This window comes from Phaeoacremonium minimum, assembly GCF_000392275.1.
Source record: "Phaeoacremonium minimum UCRPA7 unplaced genomic scaffold PA7_03_scaffold_405, whole genome shotgun sequence".
In the NCBI taxonomy this organism is placed as follows: Eukaryota; Fungi; Ascomycota; class Sordariomycetes; order Togniniales; family Togniniaceae; genus Phaeoacremonium; species Phaeoacremonium minimum.
Genome location: NW_006921307.1, coordinates 52,757 through 77,141, shown reverse-complemented (window position 1 = coordinate 77,141; position 24,385 = coordinate 52,757). Strand labels below are relative to the sequence as shown.

Genomic DNA, 24,385 nt, shown 5'->3' with positions numbered 1-24,385 from the left:
GGGCTGCATTGCTGCTGGGAAGATGGTATGGAGTGATCAGGCTTTGACTCAGCTGTTCTTTGGGAATGCGAAGGACAATAATACTGTTGAACTTGTGAGAAAAACAAAGTGCCTTCATGGAGACATTGGCGGAATACCTGAGGACGGATTACCATTGTGGCAAGACATCACGTGGCTGAATAAGGACGACCTCAGATCGATCGAAGAGCGAATGATGTATGCGCGGCTGACGTTGACGTTTGGCTGGTCTCACCAGGTTGTGAGACTATGCGTGCTATGGGTTGAGTGGTGAGGGTGATGCATTCAATTGCTGGAGACTTACTTCCTTGAAAGTCCTATACTCGATCATATCGGCCGCTAGAGTTTGCAATTTCGCCTCTGAGCGAACACATAAACGCTCAGCATCTTAGTATTACTATTTGCTATGCGATGTATCGAATGTCTCATCAAATGAGTTCGCTGTGACTCGAAGTATGCTCTGCAAAAAGCCGAACTCATTACCTGATTACTTCAAGCTATCCTACATGCTTTCAGCATTACTAGTCTAAATCAAGCGAGTCTAGACTCCTGTGGCTTCCTATCGCCAACTTCTTTCTGGGCTCTCTCTCTAAGAAATTTTCTAAGGATCTTTCCAGACTGATCGCATGTTAGCTTTTTGCATTCATAGAAGGGCGAAAGGATGACCAACCGGGTTTTTGGGAATTATATCAACGAAACAAACTCCCCCCTTCAACTGCTTGTACCGAGTCACTTTACCCTCCATCCACTTCGAAATCTCGTGCTCCGAGGCGTTAGTGTCAGGCACCTTGACGACATAGGCTCGGGGTAGTTCTTCTCCCTTGATGGTGACTCCGACGACTGCTGCATCTGCCACATCTGGCCGCTCGAGAAGGACTGCCTCGAGCTCAGCTGGCGCCACCTGATTGCCCTTGACCTTGATGAGCTCCTTCAAGCGATCCACGATATGGAACGTTGTGCCCGGTTTATATACCTCGACATAGGCAATGTCGCCAGTCTTGAGCCACCTCGTCCCATCTGAGTCCACGGATATTGTGTCCCTCGTCGCATCCGGCTTATGCCAGTAGCCTTGCATCAGTGTCGGTCCTGTCACCCATAGCTCCCCCGGCTTGTTCGGCTCCATGATCTCTGTCTTGCCGTCCAGCTCCATGATTTTTGCCGAGCAGTTGGGCATGAGTTCTCCCACTCCAGCGCTCTTCTTCAGCGTCGTTGGGTCCCAGCTCAAGCATGTGCAGGTCACCTCGGTCATGCCCCAGCCCTGCCGCACGATGATGTTGCCCTTCGGGAACAGCTTCTCCACCTCTTCGGCGACTTCCCGGGCCAGTGGTGCTGCTCCGCTGCCGAGGCCGTCGAGGCTGCTTAGGTCATACTTGCGCGCGAGAGGATGTTTCGCAAGAGCGATGATAATCGGTGGCACGGCCGTCAGAGTGGTGATGCGGAAGCGCTGAATATGGTCGAGCATCTTCACAAAGTCGAAGTTAGGCATCACATACACTGGAATCCTCATATGAGCAAAATTGGCTGTGAAGTAAGTTTGCGCGCTTGAGAAAAAATCATGAGAGTTAGTCGACGTCTTGAAGAGAGCATTGCCACCAACGGAAGTACGTACTAGGCATGATATAGGGGCAGAAAGCAAAGGCCGCGCATCTTGGGCAGACGGGCATGGTGTTCTGGATCTTGCTCTGCGACTTTGACGACCTGGACGCCATTCGCAACGTACGATTGATGCGATATCTCGACGCCCTTCGGCACGCCTGTTGTTCCACTGCTGTAATTGAGGCAACACGTGGTGTTGACTGGATCTGAAGGCTCATTCCAGTCCCATTTTGCGGCCCTCTTTGTATTTCCGTCGATAAGCTCCGTCCAATGCCTAGCCCCATCTTGTCGCCCCTTTTTGCCAGGGACTCTACCGCGCGGGTTGCTTGTCGAGTCGAAGATGTAGACTCGATCTCGCGAAAGTCCTGCAGCGGCTGCTGCCTCTAGAGCCGTGTTAAGGCTCCCTTCGGCTGCGATTAAGAACGACGCACCGCTGTCCCGGAGTTGATATGCAAGTTCGCGAGCAACGAAAGTCGGGTTTGCACCTGTGAAGATTCCCCCTGCCATGAGAATCCCTAGGAACACTGATGGGAAGTAGATATTATTCCCTGAAAATAGGAGCACGCGATCCTGTGGTTTCAAGCCGGCATCTTGCAGACCCAGCGCGACTCGTTTGGAGAGCAATCGAAACTCTTCAAAGGTCAGGTAATGAGTATCGGGTCGATCTGCATCGATGAAAGCCTGTTTTTCTGGTAAAGAGTCCTGGGATGAGCCAAAAATCCACTGTTGTAGAGAGCATTTTGGGATGGGAATGTCCCATCGCGACTTGATAGTCATCCTCTGCTTCTACTGGGCAAGTCCAAGTACGTATCGAAGTGGTGCAAGTGAGAGCCTTCTAGGAGTCGAGTTGACTTATATAGAACAATTAGAAGCTAATGAAAGCCCCGTAAACTTATATCTGGTCCTTAGCTTGAAATGAGTTGACACTTCTGGTGAATAGTTTTGGGAATTTTCAGTCCCAGAATCGAGGGACTACGACGACTTAGGGGAAGAGAGAAGAGTCTAGCCCTTCCAACTAGAATGACGTGGTGTCAGAAGGCACACCGATTAGACTTTGTCAACTGTATCGACCCTACATAAGAGGTGCAAGGACTATATGTTGACTGATATTTTGAATCACTGATCAGGGGTAAGAGAACACAACACACACCTGTGTTCACAAACTCGAAGGGATCTCTCGGGACTTGCATGATGAAACACAGTTCTCGCGGGGTGCTGTCTGATAAATGTCCCAGAGCCGAGGCTGGCAAGCGAACCCCGAGCGATCTCTCTCTTAGAGTCGAAAGTGAGTGAGAGCTTTCGACCAGGCACTAACCGATGAAGGTGTGATTGGCGAGGACAAGGAGGAGAAGGGAGATATCGAGACTATCGACAGCTCCACCCCCAACGATGAGCGGGGTGCGCATGGAACCGCAAAGCTATAGTAGCTTCAACTCCGGGGTCAACTTAGCTGAGCCCAGATATCGAGCTACCCGCTTCTGGAAGCCATGTCGCCGCCAATTGGCTCTGTGACGACAGCAAATAGTAGGTTCCCCGCAATTGCAAGGGCGCTTTGCCGGTCTATCCTTGATCACCCCGGATCTCGACCAGGTGTGCCGAGGCACAGAATCGCCCTTTTCTCGCCAAAAATCCACGAACTGGAAGCAATTGCGGGGTGTCGAGAGGCAGTTTGCTCTGTGTGAACTTGTGACTGACTGTGCGTGTACGCATGTTGCGCCGTCTCATCGCACCGAAGCCGGTCGCCTCTGTCGGTCGGTCAAAAGAGAGAGTGCTTGTATTGTACAAGATCGCTTGGTCCTCCATCCATCATTCCAACCCTCCCACCGCTTACGCTAGGTAGGTTGGAAGACGGGCATCGGTAGGTGGGCTGCCCGTGCCGGTCGAGCAATGTTATGCGTGTGCGTGCATCTGGAACGCCGTGGCTTTCGAGTAGACCACTGATATGTACGGACAGTAGGAGTGAGGCGATGCTGGGGGTGCTGTCTCTCTCCGGTCTCGCCCAATGAATCACGGGCAGTTCGCACAGGAATCGGACACGGCTTGACCTCTCAGTGGCTGCTCGCAGAAGCCAGAAAAGGCATATGTAGATTCAAGCACAGGATTTCGGAGGCACTGCGCCTCCTTTATTCACCGCCGATTTTCTCGCTCCGTTAGCGACTCTGCCTTACTAGAATAGATTGCTCTGGCGCCGTCTGACCAGTGACAACCGGAGTTTGACGATACACGGCAGAAGGTCTCATCTTATCAAGTGTCGTTAACAAGATCGTGTCACTGTGGCACAAAGTCTCGACATACGTTGATGTAAGGTCGGGCAATGTAACTGAAGGTACATCGGCGGGTAACGGCGCTCCAAGACGCTTGCTTACCGGGGCCTTATTACCTTAATCTCACTTGCCGCTACGGCCGTCAGAACTCTATCTGTGCCTCCCCCGGTCTGTTGGATCTTGGCAAATCCTCCCGACGGCTGCAGGTCTTAGAGTTATATCAATTCTTAAATCTCATCCCCAAATAGGTGGCCTCCCCAAGCAATGAACCGGGAGAGGCAACACAAAATATCGGCGATTTAAATAGCAATTCATAATGAAACCAATTATAGAGATATTCAAATCAGCATATCAAGTCCCTGACCCGGCCGCTTGGGTCCGCTGCAAAAAGAGGGCTCTAGGAAGTTTCCTAACAAGAGCAAGATAATCGCTTAGATCACCTTCTAAACTTGCAGCAGTAACGCTCCTGGACGTGTCAAGAAATCCGGTCTCACACGATTGAGTCGGTATACAAAAATCCTTCTGTACACTTGATAGGCGAACCTCATGTTACTATTCACATGGCTCAAGCGAACGAGGGAGCACCATGGAGAATGGCTTTCTATCGTCTAGATGAGACCTTCCCCTTTCCACAATATTTTGAGTTGGAGAGGAATTCTCAAAGTATACACTATCATCTTCTAATTGCTTATCTGGAGAAAATACTCAATTGCTTGTTATATATCGTTTGTGACGAAAGAAGCAAGAAGTCTATGACGCTTTAAGTCCGATTTCCATATTCCAACACCAAATGATCTCACCATGACCCTATGATCTGTTGTCTACCATCTGGTGTTCGCTCATACAGCACCGTGGCCGGTTTCAAATGGGTTCTTGATTAGGAAATCGTATTCCCGTTGCCTCCGGTTGCTTGGCGGACTTACATATTGGCATGGTGTTTTGGCAAACTCCACCGCCGAGCTAGTCTAACCCGGCACATCAAGCCGTCACAAATGATCTCTCGGAGACATCCATTTCCACATTGGGTAAGACGTGAGAACAAGCATACACCAGAACACAAGCTTTCTCACTTGAATGAGGGACAGAGTCTTTGCAGACTTCGGCGTTACTGACGCTGCCGGCTCCGTAAGTTGTGAAAACTACTAGTCTAATCAATCCCAGCGATATTCGTTAATCCGAACAAGATTCATGAGAAAGTGGTACCACTTAGGGTGGCCTTTGGTAGCTTAAGTATAAATAAATGATATCATCTTATCTCAAGATTGTAAGCTCATTATCAAGAATCTCTCAAGTCTTGTGATTAGCATTGCAATCCTCCTACTTCTAATGTGTTGAGATTGCTTTTGATACAATGGCACCAAATTACTCCAAAGACCAGCCCTCCGGCTTCACAAATCACATTGAAAAGATCGCCATCGTTGGTGTGAGTGTGGTTACCAAAACAGCCTCCCGAGGAGTACACTCACCATGTGCATAGGCTACTGGAACAATTGGCAAATATCTAACTGAGGCATTACTCAAATCTGGCAAGCATGCTGTCACGGCCCTTACTCGAGCAGAGAGCCCTGCCAAGTTTCCCGAGGGTGTTCAAGCCGCCACTGTGAATTATAATGATGAAAACTCCCTGATTGAAGCCCTGAAGGGCCAGCAATTTCTCATTATTACCATGCATACTAGAGCGCCAGCAGATGCGCAGAGCAAAATCATCCGCGCCGCAGCCAAAGCAGGCGTTCCATATGTCATGACAAATCACTATGGCCCTGATTCCAGGAATGAGCAATTAATGAAGGACATCATTATTGGAACACATGTTGCTGAGACTGCGCGGGAGGCGGAGAGTCTCGGTCTAATTCACATTGATCTCTCCTGCGGTTTTTGGTACGAGTTCAGCCTCGTTGGCGACAAGGATCGATACGGCTTTAATCTTGTCGACAACTCAGTTACTTTCTTCGACGATGGGAAAGCCCAGATCAACACAAGCACCCTAGACCATTGTGGCCGTGCGGTCGCCGCACTCCTCAGTCTACCGATCCTCCCGGCGGATGAGCATGACGACTCTACAACCTTGTCCAAGTACTTCAATAACACAGTATATATTTCTAGCTTCTTGGTAAGTCAACGAGAGATGTATGAGAGCGTCAAGCGTGCCACTGGCACATCGGATGAAGATTGGAAAATCTCCTTTGAGAGTAGTGTAGAGAGATACAAGGCAGCGGTGGAAGCCCTACCGAAAGGCGAGCATTCTGCATTTGTGAGACTTCTATATACGCGGGTGTTCTTCAAGAATGGAGATGGTAACTTCGAGGCCAAGCACGGATTGGCGAACGGCACTCTCGGTCTGCCGAAGGAGGACTTCGATGCGACTACCAAGGCTGGCATCGACGCATGGAAATCTGGGGAGTTGGAGCCATACTAAAGTCGGTCTCAATGATGAACACAGATATTTGGATGAGGAAAAGAAAGCGCTTTGGGATATCTCGTTGCCAAAATTCAATTGCCGTATAGATAATTTGAGTCTTCCTCGAGGTCAGTAGGTTGCTACCAAGTCCTGCAGTATCATTGGCTCCTTTACCTAGATGTAGGTTCTAGCATATTGAGTGTTGTGGCGCTAGAGGTGTTACATCGCAAGCTCGGGCTTCGAGGCCCCTAGCCCTCGAACACGATGCGTTTCAAGATCGACAACAACCCTGCTCTGTTCTTCGTATTAGTTAGATCCTTTTTATCGTCCAGAAAGCCTCATGCGTCTAGATCTCGGAAACTTTGAAGCTTGTTTCGATGCTCAACCAGTCGCAACCTAAGCCAGTTCGGTACGTTGTTACCGATCTACATTAACCCTCAAACATCGTCGGCTTTGGCACGTATACCCCTGACTTCACGGTCGATCATGGAAAAACTAGCCTATAGTATCCGCCTTGTTCACTATACACCTGTGTCTGTCTACACCAGAAGCTGCCCTGGTCTATATAGGGTCTCAGTGTGCGAAACTTCAAAGCCATTCAAAGCCCTTGGTGACCAATCGCATCACTACCATTGACCCCATGGATCACCAGCCGCTCCCGTTGCGCTACCAAAATCCCTGTGCCGATTGCCGTGAGCAATGACAACACTGCCTCAACGCCAGCGTCAGATTATTGCTTCACCTGATCTCTGAGGGAAGGGATAGCCTCAGACTAGAGGAGGCGGCAGCCAAAGCTCCCGAGCATATGGCTTCAGCATGGCGAAGTCTGCGCCAAGGGAACTCAAGCTTTTCCAAGATGCCAGCTGAGCTGTACCAAGTCTGTCAAGACACAGCCAAGGCTCGAGATGTATAAGTATGCTCTGATCTTCCGTCTTGGCTCAACTCTTCTTGGCCATCACCAAGCATCTCATCATCTTCTCTTAATCTTTTTCGTCTCATCAACGCCATCCCCTGGCGGTTTTCCTTCTTGAGCCAGGAGCTCTTAGTTTTGTCTGCACGTTGAACAATCGTCTTTATTTCACTTGAAGTTCGGCAATCTCACCATCTTTCATCCCGCAACCGCCAACATGAAGTACTGCAGCGCAATCCTCCTTGCAGCCTTTGCTGCCACCAATGTCTTTGCCCACGGTGTCGTAACAGACGTTCAGGGCGCCAATGGCGTGACCTTGCCTGGCTTGTCCCTTATCGATGACACGCCCCGCGACTGCGCATCGCCCCGTTGCGGTTCCGAGGCCGACACCTCTATCATTCGTAAGAACGAATTGGGTACTTCAAAGGCTTCTGCTCTTGGCCGTACAAATGGCGGTGGTCCGGTTGATGCCGCCGCCATGATTTCCCTCTTCATGGATGGTGCTAGTGGCAACAGCACTTCTGTCAAGAAGGCCCGCGAGCTTCATCTCGCCAAACTCGCCGCCCGTGGTCTACTGCCACGCCAGAGCGGCGGCACGAAGACTCCCAAGGGCACCGTTGAGACGGGCGTCAAGGCGGCCACCGGCGCTGCCGCATCAGACGGTCTGCCTACAACCGCAGATGACGGCACCCTCACAATGACCTTCCATCAAGTCAACCAGGATGGCGCTGGCCCTCTCACAGCGGCTGTAGATGCGACCTCTGGCGGCACAGATCCTTCAGCCTTCAAAACTGCCCAGGTCACTCAGAATGTCCCTGGCATCGGCATCGGCGGACTTTCGGGCGCCACTACCATGGATTTCCCTGTCGCGATTCAGATGCCGGCAGGCATGACCTGCCAGGGCTCTGTTGGTGGCGCCGAGAACGTCTGCATCGCTCGCCTGCAAAACTCGGCTCTGGCTGGACCTTTCGGTGGCTCTGTCGCCTTCACACAGAGCCCGGCTGCGAAGAAGCGCGCTATCGAGTATAACTTGGCCAAGCGCCGATTCGCAAGATCTTTCAAGAAGGAGGAGTAAAGAAAAGGTCGACGATTTCTCTCTGTGCGGTTATGGTATGAGTATGGCCTCAAGGTTTTATTAGATGGCGTCGAGAAACCATGTTGGATTCAGCTAGTCAGGAACAGGCTGAGGGGATTGATAGATACATTGGATTTCTGTATATAAGACCACATTCATTATGAGACAATTGGTAATGACTTAAGGAGAAAGGAGAGTGTAAATAATTAAATCGTATTTTTGCAATTGTACTTCCCTAGCGAGGCTTTCCGTTTTTTCCATATGAAGCGTTTTACACTTTTAGTCCGCCAGGCGATCCCATGGAAATCCATATGTGATAGACTGTTGCCACAATATGACGAGTAAGATATTGTGTCGACCGTATAATACATACTGGATCGACACTCACTGAAGTTTTGACATGACGGAAGATCAAGACACACTTTTCTGGTACTCTTAGTGCAATTTTCAATGCGTATCGACTCAGTTCCGAGGGTTATTTCTTGATGTCTGTGAATTGATGAACACTACACGAGCTTGCCCTTTGGTTCACGGTAGTTGAAGGAGCTGTGAGGCGAGGACTGTGCCACCGTTAGGCTAGATGCCGGTGTTTTGCTCTAGCGTGCAGAGTCTATTTTGGGCGCAGGGGTTGCTGTTTCACTGGGCCGTTCCGGAGGTCTCCCCACCAAATAGACCCCGCCCAAGCTCCCTGCCTGTTCTGAGCCATGATGCAACTCCTACGACTCCCAGCTAGACAAGCTCGTATCTGTCGACGAGACAACCAGACCACACTGAGCTGCTCGAGAAGCTTCTCAACCATATAGTGGCTCTGCCTACCACCATACTCTTTCAAGAAGTTATCAATCTTCATTGATCTTCGCTGGCAATTCGCTAGCTGTGACTGAACAAACCACTACGTCACGCGAAGCTCGGTCCGACCTCGAAATTCCGCATAGAACCGACCACACAGCTCCTCTTGTCCACAGCATTGTGAAGCCATATCGTCATTAGATTGACTCAGAGTTGGTGACAATGGAACATTTTGCAGCGCTCAAGCGTCGGGCCACCGATTTGGTTCAGAATTTGCCGCAGTCCATGCCCGCGATGCCTTCCGTCAAGCCAAAGAGTAATCCCAAGAACACACTCAAGGGAACATGGGAACGGATCTACGTGCCCCCTCTGCCACGGTCATCTCATTCCATTGATATCGTTGCCGGTACCGCTTACATATTCGGTGGAGAGATAAATCCTCGGCAGCCGGTCGACAATGACATGCACGTCGTCACACTGCCGTATAACAGCGCAGGCGGAGACTACTATGCTATCAAGGCTCGGGCTTCTAGGCCGGGGCCGACCATTATCGAGCCGGAGCCTATCCAGGAGGAGCCCGCAGCAGACTCTGGGGACAAGGGTAAGGGAAAAGAGCTTGACGACATCCCCCTCACCTCACCACCTCCCTTCCCGCCTGGCGAAACGGAACCGGTGATGGCAGCTGACACCTACCAAGAAGGTCCGGAAGCAAGCACCTCCAAGGGCAAAGAGCCGGCCGGCCCGGATCGCTCAGCCCTCGGCGACGTCCCGGCCCCTCGCGTTGGCCATGCCACTGCCGTGATTGGCAGCCGCATCTTTCTCTTCGGAGGGCGTGGGGGATCGGACATGAAAGCTCTTGACGAAGCGGGGCGAGTCTGGGTCTTTGATACAAAGGAACGTGCCTGGTCGTATCTTGATCCTGTGGCTCCCGCTGCACCGACCTCCCCATCTCCCGTCACGAAGCCAGCCTATCCTGCCCCGCGCAGTTACCACTCCGCCGTTGCGACAGACAAACCAAGAGACTTTGATATCAAGCCGATCAAGCGGACCGAAAGCTGGAAGGAGTGGGCTCAGGGCGACTCGGAAGTGATGGGTACGCCGCAGCGGCCAATTGTCGGCAATGTGGCAAACCGTGTCCGGGACGAAGACGCAGACGGCTATGGCACGTTCATCATCCACGGGGGATGCTTCGCCGAGGGCCGTGCAAATGATACATGGGCTTTTGACGTCCGCTCCCGCATCTGGCAGGAGCTCCCTGCTGCCCCTGGAAAGCCGAGAGGCGGCACTGCCATTGCTATTGCTAAGACTCGGCTCTATCGTTTCGGCGGATTCAACGGCGAAAGTGAAGAAGGCGGCCAGCTGGACTATCTTGAGCTTGCCGTCGACCGATTCGCTGATATGAGCGGGCAGGGTGAGGTCTATATCACCGCCCGAAGCGGCTGGAAGAGCTTATTGCCAGAAGCTCCCCCATCCACAGAAAGCGAAGAGGCCGCTGCTCCCCTGAATGGTGACGCCGAGTGGCCAGGACATCGGTCTGTCGCTGGTCTGGAGATGGTAAATCTCGGAGGCGGCCGTGAGTATCTGGTTCTTGCCCTCGGTGAGCGCGAACCCAGCGGCGGTGGACATGAAGCGGCGGGTAAGTTCTGGGACGACATCTGGGCATTCCAGGTGCCGCTGCACCATGACGGTTCGGCTGCGAGCGTCACGGATACTGTTTGGAACGCCCTAGGAAAGAAATCTGGTGAAGGCAAGTGGTTCAAAGTGGAGGCGGAAGCGTACGATGATGAAGATGATGGATCGGTCGATGGTCCGGGCCCTCGAGGTTGGATAGCTACAGCCGCAATGGGAGAATTGGAGGAGCGAGGTATTGTCATCTGGGGTGGTCTTGGAGAGGGCAATAACCGCCTCGGAGATGGCTGGATCTTCCGCCTTGGCCCTGAAAAGAGAGAGCCTTGAGAATTTTGAAATTAGCATTCGAGAAAATCAGAGCGAATCGCGAACTTCGCAAATGAGTAGTTAGCTGGGTTGGCCCCCTTTTCACGTCTGGACAGTATGAAAATAGTATCGTCTAGTCAGTTCAATTCTGTTTGATCACAATACAAGTCATATGTACAAATCTTCAGCCCTAGCAATCAACCTCGTAAGGTTTGCCGCCCTAGCCGTGGCCATCTCTATAGGTCTTGCCTTGTCGTCTCCGTGCCCCATGGTTCGCTCGTCAGATTGGTAATGCCGTTGCTGTTCTCGCACGACTCACGGCCGCTGAGCGGGCCGGGCTTGGGTGCCTTGGCGACATCCCCGGCGCTCTCCTTCAGTGCGGTCAACAGAGACTTGATCGTCTCTGGTGTGAGGTCCTCGTAGTAGTCGTCGTTGATCTGGATCATGGGCGCGTTAACGCAGGCACCCAGGCACTCCACCTCGATGAATGTGAACAAGCCGTCCGCTGTCGTCTGGCCAGCATGAATGCCTAGATGCTCCTCAATAGCCTTGACGATGGCGTCTGAGCCGCAGCCGCCAAGTTGGCACGGTGTCTGGGAGTGAGAGTGTTAGGATATGTATGACGCTCGACAGGCATGTATGGTGTGGATATGGGTGGCAGGGCCAAAAAGGTGCCGGAAACCAGGGAGCGCATGAATTGTATAGCTGCTTACCGTCGTGCATGCTTGGACGAAGAACTTGCCAACCGGCGTCCTGTTATACATGGTGTAGAATGAGGCGACTTCGTACACGCGCATGGGCGGCATCTCCAGGAGGCGCGCCACTTCGTTCATCACACTGATGCTAGTGAAACCATGCTGGCGCTGACCAAGATCCAGCAGCGGCATCACAGCGGCCTTCTTATATTGCGGGGGGTACCTCTTGAGAATCTCGGCGATAATCTGCTCATTTTGGGGAGTGAACTTGAAGGGTAGGTCGGGGTTGTTGTCGGGGGTGTTTCGGTGCTGTTTCCGGAGAGTGAAAAGTCAGCGTATACTCAATAACATGTCTGCGCGATATTTCCAATCTATGGCTCGGGTCCTTAGATAGCGCAGACGTGCTTCAGGGAGGTGAGGCCGAGGGATGGCGTCAAGGAAGATGGACGATGAGAAACGTACAACTGCTAGGGTGTCGCTCGGCCTCCGCGCTGAGACGGACAGAGCGCGGATCTGAGGCCGAGAAGCACGGCAGGCTGATCGGACAGCTGTCCGGAAGAGGAAGGGAGTGAGTTTGCTTGCCATGGCGGGCAGTTGGTGGTTCAATGGCAAGGAGACGTGATGCTCTCGCCGCTGCAATTCTCCCAATGCCGTCGAAAGCGAGCTGTTTCCAGTTAGAAATTGGATTGTCTAGGCTGTGATTGGCTGATGGCCCTCGGATAATTCATTTGCGCCGGGCGAGCTCCTTGGCTCTGGGCGGGCTGAGAAATCCAAAGCCAACCCTAACCCTCTCGGACCATATGTCCAAGAACATCAGGTTGACCACTACCAACATGCCTCATTTGACATTTCAACATCAGTCAACGGTGTTCAATGCTTGGACTCCTGGTAGATTGCATCATGCCGTGGCGTCTGGAGTTTGTGAGCCATTGGAGCCCTTCATTCATGCTATAAAGTATCGCTATCTACTTGACGGCATCGCTTACCATTAGGTAACCTGGAATCTCTCGTTGAGGAGCGCCCAAGCGAGCTCTCACAGTCTGTTTTGTTTCCTGGATACGATCGGCATCACATCTATTTACCTGACATCTATGCATTCAATGTTCGGCTTGGAGGGTAGTCCTTCCGCCTTGTCATTCTGTCACTCACTCTCCCGCCGTGACTCGTGACTTCTCGGGATGCCGCTTAAATTGCCCTTTTAAGGATTCGGCATTGAGCTTGGCTTCCGTGACGCTCTGCGCACTCGCTGTTTCCTCGGAGCTCAATCTAATGGGCACTGTATTTGAATAGATTGTTCTCACCAACGAAAGTCTGGGGCCCCGCCATCGCAGACTGCCGACCTGCAATCTATGTATCGGCAGCAAGACGATTCGCAGTCTCGTCGCTGTGCCGCCTTTCAGAAACGGGGTTTGGGGCTGGGCAATTTGTGGCATGCTGCCGACTGCTTCGTTATCAAGACTCGGCGCCCGTTATCCAGATTGATGCCCTTTAGGAGCCTGGTTTGGCTGCGAGTCGCGATGGATTTCGTTTACGCGATGTATATGTATATAAAAGCTTAGTGTAGCCGCCTGAGTTAATGTCGAGACTCTCCATCCACGCACATTGTCGCCTGCATATCATCGGAGTTCTGGGTCATTATGAAGCTGTCAGTGATTGTTGCCACTGCTTTTGGAATTGCTGTTGATGCGCATTGCATCTTTCAGGTTTGTAAACCATCACCATGCTCCTTCAGCAGTCGCTGATTCTAAATATCCAACAGCGAGTGTCTGTCAATGGAAAGGATAATGGTCAACTAGTCGCCTTGCGAGCGCCTGACAACAACAACCCTGTACAAGATGTCAACAGCAACGATTTGATCTGTGGCCGGGCTGGTTCCAAGTCTCAGACGATTATCAATGTTGCACCAGGAGATAAGATCGGGACCTACTGGCAGCATGTCATCGGTGGTGCTCAGTTTGCTGGGGATCATGATAACCCGATTGCTGCCTCTCATAAGGGTCCAGTGATGGCGTATCTAGCCAAGGTTGACAATGCGGCGTCCGCCAGCCAGACGGGCCTCAAGTGGTTCAAGATTGCACAAGATGGCTTCGACACGAGCAGCAGGAAGTGGGGAGTCGACAACATGATTGCCAACAACGGATGGGCGTATTTTAACTTCCCAACCTGCATTGCTCCGGGCCAGTATCTGCTCCGCGTTGAGATCCTGGCTCTTCACTCGGCTAAGAGTCAAGGTGCAGCACAGTTCTACACGAGTTGCGCGCAGATCAACGTCTCGGGCTCTGGGACGTTCACTCCATCACAAACGGTCAGCTTTCCCGGCGCCTACAAGGCAAACGATCCCGGCATTCTGATCAACATCTATGGATTGACTGGCCAGCCAGACATGGGAGGCAAGCCGTACACAGCTCCAGGCCCTTCGCCAATCACTTGCTAAGTTGCCTTGTGGCGGATAATCGAGAAGACCAAAGCAGTGGTAAAGGCCATAGATCAAGCTTGAGAATTGATTCAATAAGTCACGGGCAGTGGTGTTTACGTACAAGTCGACCTGAGTGTCAGGGTTTCAGCTACGCTCAAATAACCATAAATAAAATCATACATAGTTGTAACTCTAGGGTCGTCTGACATGACATGTTGATTGTGAACGAGATCTCGTCGTCGATGTGGAGTACGAGTTGGAGTTAGCACATATTTAAGCCTCACATGAGTTCCTACACTGAAGACAGTACACTGACCTCTAAGAAGCATTATGTACTGAACGCAAGGGTAGTTCTCCAGCCATAGCACACTGGGACGTCATTCTGCATGGGGCACGGCTCGGTTACTGCTTGGGGATAAGATTTTTGCTCAATCGCCGGATAAGCCGTTAGTGAGAACTGTCGGAGGACTCGGAATTTGGCAACAGTGAGACATTTTGTTCGCAGGCGAAAAGATACGCGACCACCGACTTCCGTTGAAAGTCGTCTCGTCGGCCGTGCCCGGAATAAAGGTAAGGGGAAAGGCACACGAGCGAGCAAGCGACCACCTGCCGCCGAAAATGAAGATCCAAACCCGGTTGCGAGTGACCATGCCCGTTTTGTCTATCTACGTACCTTCAAGCTTCCCAGGCTACATATAGTAGGTACCGAGGTTTGCACAGGTGTGGCAATTGACATGGAAGGTGCGCCGCATCTCAAGTTCAATCAGGAAGGGACATCCCGGTTGGTAAGGGAAGAGAAACTTGAGCTTTGGAGGGAATTAGCACGGATTTGTTTGTTCTTAGCGTCAAAACGGTGCTACATAACGTTACCAAGTATGGCTCGTGCCCCATGCTCGTCGTCGAGCTCAAGCTCTTTTGCCAAGGCCGGAGCCCTGCATAAATGTACTTAATCGACAGCGATCCGCACCGATCAGTCATCCACCTGCACACTCGAGCCGACATCACGCCTGGCGTACAGTACACACACAAACGTCGAGCGCATTGGATACGCTGGAAGGAACACTGACTGACTTGGGTGACTGGCTGGCACTGGAGCTCGGGCCCCCACATTTCGTCTCGGTAGAAAAGCAAAACATCTGCTCTCCGCAAAGCAGCGAGCTTTCCCATGCATTGACTGGCTGACTGACTGACTGTCTGACCGACTGGCTGTTCTGCTTGCTCTACCGCCTGTCTATCCGTGCACCCATCTACCTACGTACCTCACGTCACCATTCCTAGCTCATCCACCGTGCAATTCTCTCTCCCCAAAACACCCGCGCCCTCGCACTCGCGCCCGTCTCAATTGACGCTCCGAAGCTGTAAGTGATCCGTCTCCTTGTATCAGTCAAGATTCCTGTCTTCTCCGAGCTCCAGCCGGGCGCGCAATTCGAGGATTCGCGAATGGCGTGTAATCAAGTGAACCCACAGTGGATGAGGCGATAGAACTAAAGCCCCGCCGGCCATCCTGGTCGGACGGCATTAGGTCGCCATGCGAAATTCGCGCAAAAAGCAGGCCCTGCCGTCTTCCGGCGACGGGCCAATACAGGACAAGCTTTTTCGCTTTGCTTGGCTGACCTGCCCCATATCCGCTATTTGTTTCCTTCCATCTCTTCTTCTACCCGCCGCTTCCACCCCGATCCTTCTTCTTTTCTCCCCCTCAACGCACTCGACATTGACAGAAAGGCACTTTCACGGGCATTCTCTCGTCCTCAAAAGCCAATTCAATCTCCCCTCTTCTTCGTCACCGTCGTCTGTAGTTCACCGACCCTGACTCTAAATTCCTCGCCCTACAAGGTTTACCAGCGCAAGCTTAATACGCACATTCCCGACGCGTGACCTGCTACTTATACCTCTCTTCACCTCATTTTGAGCTCTCCACAGGTAATAACAAGACCGTCCCACCATATCTCTCACTCTATTTGTGTTTTGCGATCAATTGAGCATTGCTATGTCTGCTACAGAGCTTCATCGTCGGACGGTGCTCCGTCACGCTATTCGGAAGCACCGGCGTTGACGGGGCGCCAAGATACGGCCGCCAAGGACGCGAAGCTCGGCATCAGTCATCCACCATCGCACAACACGCAATCCTGCTTCTGCGGCTCAATTGACTGTTTTCTGCCTTTGAATTGTGACTTTCAAAGCTCTTGTGTGGACCGTTTGACTAATAACGCGCTTAGTCTCTCAAAAAATATCAAAATGCCTGCCGTCAAGTCTCTCATGGTCTCTGAGGCCTACTCCACCATTGCCAAGCGCAGCAACTGGGCTGGACGGGAAGCTGGTGTCATTGTCGTGTTCGCCATTGTCTTCGTCGTCGCTGTGGGTCTGTCGGCTCTCTTCATCCACAAGAAGTTGGCCGCCCGCAAGGCCGCAAAGGCGCAGTTCTAAACGGGAGCTCGGCTGAGGAAGGATGGTTTGGGCATGGCTTGGAGGAGTATTTGTAGGGGAAGCGACTCAAAGGGAGGATTGAGGCGGATTAGGGTGCGTGGAGGAGGAGGGAGGGGGCCCCGTACATGAAACCGAACACAGCTTCGTATGCTTTGAGGACGCCTACCGACGAACTCGTCGCGAACCGCGGAGAAGTATCGAGACCGGAGACTTTGGCAATTCGCTCTGGATGCCTGCCGCCGGACGATTACGACATTTCGTGACAGCAAGTGGAGGTAATGCACAGAATATGGGCAAGGTGAACCATCGAGTGCAACGTCGCATTGCTGTATTTTATCATATTTCCTAATACTACTGATACCACTGACTGCTTTCCTCGTGCTTGACCTGTGTACTACCTTGAAGATGTGCAGAGGATGCGCTCATTGCAGATAATTCGGCGCCTGGGGTTTATCTTCCTCGACAGTAACTTACATGCGCGCCGGACAGCCTTCAACACCAAGGTGGCCCGTGCGCTGCCCTTCGATGTTTTTCGGCCGGATCCCACCTGGCAACCGCGGTTACCCTTATATTAGTAAATAAGGGCGAGGACCAATATCTGTTGGGGTGGTCAAGTGGTATATATCTGGAGGCTGAAAACTCTAGACGCCTTCTGAGGCCCTTCTGGGACCGGATGAGCGCACTTGACGCAGTACCACAGCAAAACACGATCTGTTCGGTTTCGAGTAAGGCCACTTCGGCCTGAAATTTTTTGGCCTTTTTTTTATCAGCAAATACTACGATGTCGACCTCGAGCTGTGGGCTTTATCCGTCAATCACTCGTATCCCAACTCTGCCCTATGGTCCTTGGCTGTTCTCCCCCTAAGTGGAATTTAAGCCTTTACGGTTCTATGACACTGTATATGGGCAAGCACAAGCTGAATGTTATGATTTTTTAATGCTAGAAAACGAGTTCAATCCATTTCAGCCCGAATAAGGAGTCTCGACTAGTATTCTGGTTGAAAAGAGGAATCTTCTTCTCATAGAGCTATATGGCTTGCCATTATCATGATAATTTATAGTAACACGCCACATATACGCCATGTCTAGTACAACTCCATCTTCTCTAGGTGGATCAATCCATTTGCGGGCTAGATGCTACTGTTAGCATTTTCCAAAATCAATGAATGGCAATAGAACTCACCGGCACGAACTGGCGTAATTTGACACCTGCCTGCGTGAAAACAGCAGCGGTCTCGGTATCCATACTGTAGCCTTGGCTATAGACAACCTCGCTGATGCCTACCTGTGCAATCTTTATGCTACAGGTGAGACAAGGACATGTATCGCAGTACAATATGGCCCCCTCGCGGATGCGCTCTCGTCCAGCCTCCAGTAGCGCGTTCTCCTCGGCATGGATACATAGACATGTTGCCAGACCGTGCCCTGATCCCTGGCCCTCATTGCATCGAGGACACCCGCCTTCGCCGCAGTTGCGGATGCCTCGGGGCGTGCCGTTGTAGCCCGTGCTGATCACTCGCTTCTCGCGCACGAGCACGCATCCCACGCGCCGCTTCATGCAATTAGACCGCTGCGCGGCGAGCGACGCCAGCGCCATGAAGTACGTGTCCCACGAGGGCCGCAGACGGTCCTCGTTGAGCAGGTCGACCTTACCGAGGGTCGCGTAGAGGTGTGCCAGGTCCGAGGAGGTGTTGAGGAGGCGGACACTTGCCCGCGACATCAGCGGCAGGTGACCGTTGTCCGGGTCGTAGAGGTGTGCGTCAGAGGCGGCCGCAAAGTCCTCGAACGAGGCAATCTTGCTTTGCCGATGCCGCCGCTGGAAGCGCTGCCACCGCACGTTGAGAGGGGCGTCCACGCTGATGAGGACAAAGAAGGGCCGCCGGTGGTAAATGTCTAAAACGGCCTCGCTGGGAATGTCGGTCGTTACCCATCGGTCTCGCCAGCTCTTTGTGACGAACTCTAAGAGATCGTCTGCTGTAGGAAAGGAGAGGGACGTGCGGGAGCTTCGCAAGGATAGCTGGGAATGCCGGTAGCTCTCCAGGGCTCCTTCATCCTTCTGACCGTTGATTACATTCGAGTCTATACCAGCCGCGGCGTCCTCAGCTGAGGACGAGATCCCATTCCTCTTTGAATCTATTTGGGGCTCAATGTGAAGGTGCCTGAAGCCATGATGATCCACCAAATACTGTGCAACCGTCTTCTTCCCAGCGCATATGCCTGTAAGTTCTTTGTCAGTGTTTAAAGGCCTCTAGCAACAGGGACTAAGAAATGCGTACTGCCGGAGATACCAATGAGCATCTTGGCTAGTTCTAGGTCGCCAGGGTAAGCGAGACAATGTTTTACCCTATATTTAGGAGTATAGTCAATGTTAACTTCGGGTTCGGCCCATGGGAGGCTATAAGTTGCGGAGTGTTCAGCCTCGAGTCTCATGAAACGCGCTTTTTCTCAGACGCGGTTAGTTAGGGCTGGTAGTGGTCCATCTACACGAACAGAACGCGGAGGGCAGACGCCGAGAATCAGCCGGTGGGGTAGCGGCAAGGCATTGAGGCTGGCACCTAAGGTACCTCATTGCCCGGGCACTCACTCCGCATGACCAGCAGCCTGGGACATGGCAGGGGCGGAGCACCCAGAAGTCGCTAAGGTAAGCTGCAGGGCACCTCAGGTGGGAGCTCCCGTAATCCACCACCACCACCACCACCACCCATCTTCCCTTGTGCCGCCGCCCGAGAGGGGTACTGCACTATATTGTACCATCGGTACCTAAGGTTGGTCTGGTTGCTTGCCTTATTCCTCGATCACTCCACCACTTTCGACCCGTGACGTTTCTCCGTCTCTCCATGACTACATCTATCGAGCCTGCGACGCCCAGCAGCTGACCTCGGTCGACTTCTTCCTCTTCCAGTCCCAGCTCTTTAAAGGAGCAGGGGCCTCCCACAGTCCCTCGACTCCTCATCATAGCTCAACCCCTCCATTTGTCATTCTCCCTCACTGGAGCCGCGATGTGAGAGTCATCTTTGCCTGCCTGCTCGCATTCGTCATACTAACAATATGCTATAGTCTTCAGATTCCACAGTCTTTCTTCCCTCCAGGTTGAAGCGCCGTTCGATCGAAACTCTTGCCCTGAACGCCTAAAACGAATCGTTTCCGACGTCATTTACTTCAAAGACCTGGCAGGATTTGGAAGAACGAAAGCATACAACTCACACAATATGGAGCCGCAGCCTCTCCAGTTTGCGACCTTTGCGTCGCAGATTGAGCTGCCCTTTTACTCGGCCCTCATGACGTCGAAGCTCGATCACGACAAGCTCGATGACTCGGCTCGCTTCATTCTTGGTCTCTACGAGCCACGCGCTGGCGCAGAACCCGATGCTAGTACGAAGATGCAGATTCTAGGAAATGCACTCACGAGCAGTCAGTACGTAGGAGGCATTTGTTACTGATCCAATCTGAAGTTGCCCAAGTCCACTAACTCCGTCACAAAAGGGTGCCCCTAGGTCAGAGCCGGGCCGAAGGCTTGATTCGCAATGTCAATACGATTGAAGCGTTCAAGAACGCAGATAAGAACGCCATGCTTAACCAAGCTGGTCAGCAAGTTAGTATTTCTTTCTTGCCATACAAACAATATCTAGAGCCGGTTGCTAACGGGGCTCTTCACAGATCTGGGATGCAATCAAGGACGGCACTATCTACTCCGTTCCCTCTCTTCTGTCATCATTCACCGTACTATCCTTCGCCGACCTTAAGAAGTACCGATTCACGTACTGGTTTGCGTTTCCAGCTCTTCACTCTACCCCTCAATGGAAGAGAGTTGGCCCGATCGCGCACCTGGATTCCAAAGAGAGCACGGCGTTGGTGGAGCGAATCGGAACATGGAGATATATGGTGGACAGCAGAGAGCACGGCTTCTTCCTTGCTAAGAAGGTCAGAGGTGGTGAAACTCGACCGAAATCACCAATCGACCCGCCAGACGACATTGGCTATAAGTGGGAAATCGGAAGCTTGCGACAGGCCGAGTCGGGGGGTTTCTTCGATGGCGTCCCAGAGGAAGATCGCTTCGTCGCATTCGTAGACCCGTCAAACTACCCAGAGCATCCATCATGGCCGCTCCGCAACCTACTAGTTCTCATTCGCCAGCGCTTTCACCTCACAAAGGTACAGATCCTGTGTTACCGTGATGTGCAAGCACGGAGGCACGAAGCCCGGAGCATCATCATGACTCTCGCTATGGACGAGGTGGATAATCTTGAAACGACCACGATGCCGAAGGTGACAGGATGGGAGCGAAATGGTACCGGGAAACTCCTTCCACGTCAAGCGAATCTTGCAGAATACATGGACCCCGGACGTCTGGCTGACCAAGCTGTGGACTTGAACCTGAAGCTTATGAAATGGCGTATATCTCCCAATCTTAATCTCGATATTATCAAGAATACGTCCTGTCTACTTCTCGGAGCTGGAACTCTAGGCAGCTATGTCTCTCGAAACCTGATGGGATGGGGTGTACGCAAGATCACTTTCGTGGATAACGGCTCAGTCTCATTCTCCAATCCGGTGCGGCAACCTCTCTTCGAATTCAAAGACTGCCTGAACGGTGGTGCTCCAAAAGCTATCCGAGCTGCCGAGTCTCTGAAAGCAATTTACCCTGGAGTCGATGCAGAGGGCCATGTACTATCTGTACCCATGCTTGGTCATCCTCTAACGGACGAGGCAAGGACCAAGGCGGACTTCGACAAGCTGCAGGAGCTGATCGATAACCACGACGTTATCTTCCTCTTGATGGACACCCGAGAGTCAAGATGGCTGCCTACGCTCATGGGCAAAGCGGCGGGGAAGATTGTTGTGAATGCTGCGCTAGGCTTTGACACATATGTCGTGATGCGACATGGAGCCACGCCGAAAGACGGAACTGAGCAGACTCTTGGGTGCTACTTCTGCAATGACGTAGTCGCACCAGCAGACTCAGTCAAGGACCAAACGCTTGATCAGCAATGTACCGTAACTCGCCCAGGCGTGGCGGCAATCGCATCAGCCCTGCTCGTCGAATTGCTGGTGAGCATCCTGCAGCACCCTCTCAAGGAGCATGCGCCAGCTCCTGTGCCCTCATCCTCGTCGACGTATGAGCGAGACCCGCCAGAACACGCTCTTGGCATCGTTCCGCATCAAGTCCGTGGCTTTTTGTCCAACTTCCAGAACATGATCATCAAGGGCCAGTCATATCCCTGCTGCAGCGCATGTAGCATGCCGATTATTTGGGCTTACAAGAATGACGGCTGGCACTTTGTCAAGAAGGCTCTTGATGACCGGGAGTATGTGGCAGAGCTCTCCGGGCTGGCAGACGTGCAGCGCAGAGCAGAGGAGATGGCAGCCGATGTCGAATTCAGCGAGGAGGAAGACGAGGGAGAGGAAGATGGAGAGGGGGTGTTGGTCTAGGCCACCGAGTATCTCCAACTATCGGAATCCTACCCCTCGGACGACGGCTCATCAGGTGTTTGGTATCGCTATAGACCGTTGATTACCGGCCGCTACCAGCCACCAAGGATGCGGTGAGGGTTGGCAACCTACAAATCAACTGACGAGCTTGCCGGGACCAGCTTCGCCCACCACAACAGTCGTCGAATAGCACACGCAAGGATCAGATTTGGTAGGCGTATTATCAGGACCGGCGAAAACTGGGCAAAGTCTCGGATATGGCGGACTGCGATATCACGGACGGGAGTCTTCTCTTGTCCCAACCCTTGGATCCTATTGAGAGGATACGGCGTTATATCGGCTCAGGGAAGGAAGGCTACCTCTTTCTATCGGCTGCGACTGGGATACATTCGTTGGCGTAAGAAGTCCAACATACAACACTGTACCAACAGTTGTCTATAGTGATAGACAAAAAGTGCAAAGACTTTTCAGATGAAGCAATAGGATCCAGTTCTTCGACTCTAATTGAATTATATCCTACAGCGCATTACATTCTTTGACCGCGCTGTGGAGACCCCTGTAGCATTGTACATGCACCCCACGTTGATCGAAATAGCGACCCCGCTTCGGAAATCAGCAGACCTGCCGGGCCTAACCAGCAGGGTCAAGTGAGATAATGCTACCTTTGGAGACATTGAACGAGTGCTGCATGTTATCAGGTGGCACGATCACATAGTGTGGGGGCTAGCCTGCTGGAACTGCACACCGCTGCCTGGAGTATCATGGCCATCGTATCTAGATAGCGCAGGACCAGCCTACCTGGGGTATGATAGCTCACTGAACTGAACATCAAGTCAGTCCGATGCAGAATTAAGACCTACCCAAGGCAGACGGCTCGCAGAAAGTGGAGGCAGCACCCTGGGGGAACCGCTGCAGGATGCCACGTCCAGGATTCAGGTCGGCCGGGGGGGCTTAGCGTATCCGTCCGCTCCTTACTGGTTCCCGTGGCCTGCAAGGCCCAGGGTCAGCATGCTGTTCCATGACAAATGACAATTCAAGCCCGAGAAGATCCTCGGATTTTTTCTTTTCCACCTCCAATATTTTTATCAGAAATCTTACGAGGCCACGAGAGACTGACCGTAAGCCACAAGTCATCAAGGAGCATGATGTAGAGCGGTGTCCTACGGCCCGGCAGCGTTTTGTTGAAGATTGATCTAGAAGGAGGCTAGAAGTCCCTGCCCTTTGTACTGCCGATCTCGTTACAGTTTCGGGACGGCTGCCCGCAACTATCGTTGCACTTGACCCCCGAGAGTGTCTCACATCGCCAGCCATCACGTGGAGGCAGTGTATCACCGAGTTTCAATCGTTGCAGTGTTAAAGACCGAACACCTAGGAACCGGCGCTTTAGATTCCTCTCCAGGATTATAGGCGCCGTAAGGCAGGAGCAGAGTCGCGAGGAGGCTTCAGTCGGTAGACCCGCGAGGCTACGAGGCTACGATAGCATGACGAGGCTATGGCGCGGCACGCGGGCTGAGTCCGTTGAGGACTACGCCGGCGTTCTCATCTCACTGGAGGAGGCGCATCTGCACAGTCACTCGGCTCGCTCCGGGCGAACCGAATATGAGGAGCTACCGGATGACGAGCACGACGACGGCGACGAGGCTTCTATCTCGGACGGCGAAGGCGGCAAGGCTCGCGAGCATGAGGGCACCGGAATGCTGGAAATGAGTGCCTGCGAGTACAGTATTGCCGGATTGAGGAGAGAGGTTCGCAGAGGTGGCAAGGGCAAATGGACGGAATACGAGAGTCAGTGCTTCATTTTCTGCAGCAGAATTAGCTGCTGAGAATACTGCCCATGTGCTAACTTGGCACAGTGAAATCCAAGCTCATCAATAAGGCCATGCAAGATATTGGTATGGGCAGATATAATTGGCAATTGTTCGTCTTGTGCGGCTTTGGCTGGTTTGCAGATAAGTAAGTTGTTCAAATTTGATATTTAGAAAAGTCACTAACAGCGGTTCACCTTTAATAGCCTTTGGATGCAGGTGAGAAGTCCATTTAAATCTCTGTAATCCCAGCTAGGGATACGTGATTTAGCATTCCAAGCAACACGTTTTACTAATATCGAAGACAGGGTGTCTCACTAACGCTGCCGTCCCTCTCCGCTGAATTTGGTGTCTCAGAAAAAAAGGTCCGATACACAACCAGTTCGCTGTTTCTCGGGTTATGTTTTGGGAGTTTCTGTTGGGGCATTGGATCTGATATCATGGGACGGCGCATTGCTTTCAATTGCACTTTACTAATTACCAGCGTCTTCGGCATTGCCTCTGCATATGCATCAAGCTGGGGTGGTGTTTGTGTTTTGTTTGCCGCATTGGGATTCGGGGTTGGAGGAAATCTGCCCGTGGATGGAGCCCTATTCTTGGAGTTCCTCCCAGATGCATCGAGCTCCTTGT

At 52.2% G+C, this 24,385-nt stretch overlaps 9 protein-coding genes across 9 annotated transcripts; 6 read left to right on the top strand and 3 right to left on the bottom strand.

Moving 5' to 3' along the window:
- Nucleotides 1-661: 661 nt before the first annotated feature.
- UCRPA7_5179 (putative 4-coumarate- ligase protein) lies at nt 662-1,525 on the bottom strand (the record flags this gene model as incomplete). Its single annotated transcript, XM_007917726.1, has 1 exon — nt 662-1,525. One exon carries the CDS (start codon nt 1,523-1,525, stop codon nt 662-664), a length of 864 nt encoding a protein of 287 aa, XP_007915917.1.
- Nucleotides 1,526-4,870: 3,345 nt separating this feature from the next.
- UCRPA7_5178 (putative oxidoreductase - protein) lies at nt 4,871-6,294 on the top strand (the record flags this gene model as incomplete). The annotated part of the gene is made up of 3 exons (XM_007917725.1): nt 4,871-4,910; nt 4,975-5,003; nt 5,356-6,294. The coding sequence occupies 3 exons, from the start codon at nt 4,871-4,873 to the stop codon at nt 6,292-6,294; spliced, it is 1,008 nt and encodes a 335-aa protein (XP_007915916.1).
- A 1,109-nt stretch (nt 6,295-7,403) lies between these two features.
- UCRPA7_5177 (putative mas3 protein) lies at nt 7,404-8,261 on the top strand (the record flags this gene model as incomplete). The annotated part of the gene is made up of 1 exon (XM_007917724.1): nt 7,404-8,261. The coding sequence occupies one exon, from the start codon at nt 7,404-7,406 to the stop codon at nt 8,259-8,261; it is 858 nt and encodes a 285-aa protein (XP_007915915.1).
- Nucleotides 8,262-9,335: 1,074 nt separating this feature from the next.
- UCRPA7_5176 (putative kelch domain-containing protein) lies at nt 9,336-11,006 on the top strand (the record flags this gene model as incomplete). Its single annotated transcript, XM_007917723.1, has 1 exon — nt 9,336-11,006. One exon carries the CDS (start codon nt 9,336-9,338, stop codon nt 11,004-11,006), a length of 1,671 nt encoding a protein of 556 aa, XP_007915914.1.
- Nucleotides 11,007-11,221: 215 nt separating this feature from the next.
- UCRPA7_5175 (putative nadh-ubiquinone oxidoreductase 24 kda subunit protein) lies at nt 11,222-12,265 on the bottom strand (the record flags this gene model as incomplete). Its single annotated transcript, XM_007917722.1, has 3 exons — nt 11,222-11,578; nt 11,699-11,989; nt 12,143-12,265. The coding sequence occupies 3 exons, from the start codon at nt 12,263-12,265 to the stop codon at nt 11,222-11,224; spliced, it is 771 nt and encodes a 256-aa protein (XP_007915913.1).
- A 1,052-nt stretch (nt 12,266-13,317) lies between these two features.
- On the top strand, nt 13,318-14,114 carry UCRPA7_5174 (putative glycoside hydrolase family 61 protein; the record flags this gene model as incomplete). Its single annotated transcript, XM_007917721.1, has 2 exons — nt 13,318-13,383; nt 13,440-14,114. 2 exons carry the CDS (start codon nt 13,318-13,320, stop codon nt 14,112-14,114), a joined length of 741 nt encoding a protein of 246 aa, XP_007915912.1.
- A 3,491-nt stretch (nt 14,115-17,605) lies between these two features.
- Nucleotides 17,606-18,818, bottom strand: UCRPA7_5173 (putative deoxycytidylate deaminase protein; the record flags this gene model as incomplete). The annotated part of the gene is made up of 3 exons (XM_007917720.1): nt 17,606-17,650; nt 17,704-18,737; nt 18,797-18,818. 3 exons carry the CDS (start codon nt 18,816-18,818, stop codon nt 17,606-17,608), a joined length of 1,101 nt encoding a protein of 366 aa, XP_007915911.1.
- A 911-nt stretch (nt 18,819-19,729) lies between these two features.
- On the top strand, nt 19,730-21,950 carry UCRPA7_5172 (putative autophagy-related protein 7 protein; the record flags this gene model as incomplete). Its single annotated transcript, XM_007917719.1, has 3 exons — nt 19,730-19,935; nt 20,004-20,112; nt 20,178-21,950. The coding sequence occupies 3 exons, from the start codon at nt 19,730-19,732 to the stop codon at nt 21,948-21,950; spliced, it is 2,088 nt and encodes a 695-aa protein (XP_007915910.1).
- A 1,481-nt stretch (nt 21,951-23,431) lies between these two features.
- Nucleotides 23,432-23,907, top strand: UCRPA7_5171 (putative membrane transporter protein; the record flags this gene model as incomplete). The annotated part of the gene is made up of 2 exons (XM_007917718.1): nt 23,432-23,735; nt 23,804-23,907. 2 exons carry the CDS (start codon nt 23,432-23,434, stop codon nt 23,905-23,907), a joined length of 408 nt encoding a protein of 135 aa, XP_007915909.1.
- Nucleotides 23,908-24,385: the final 478 nt, after the last annotated feature.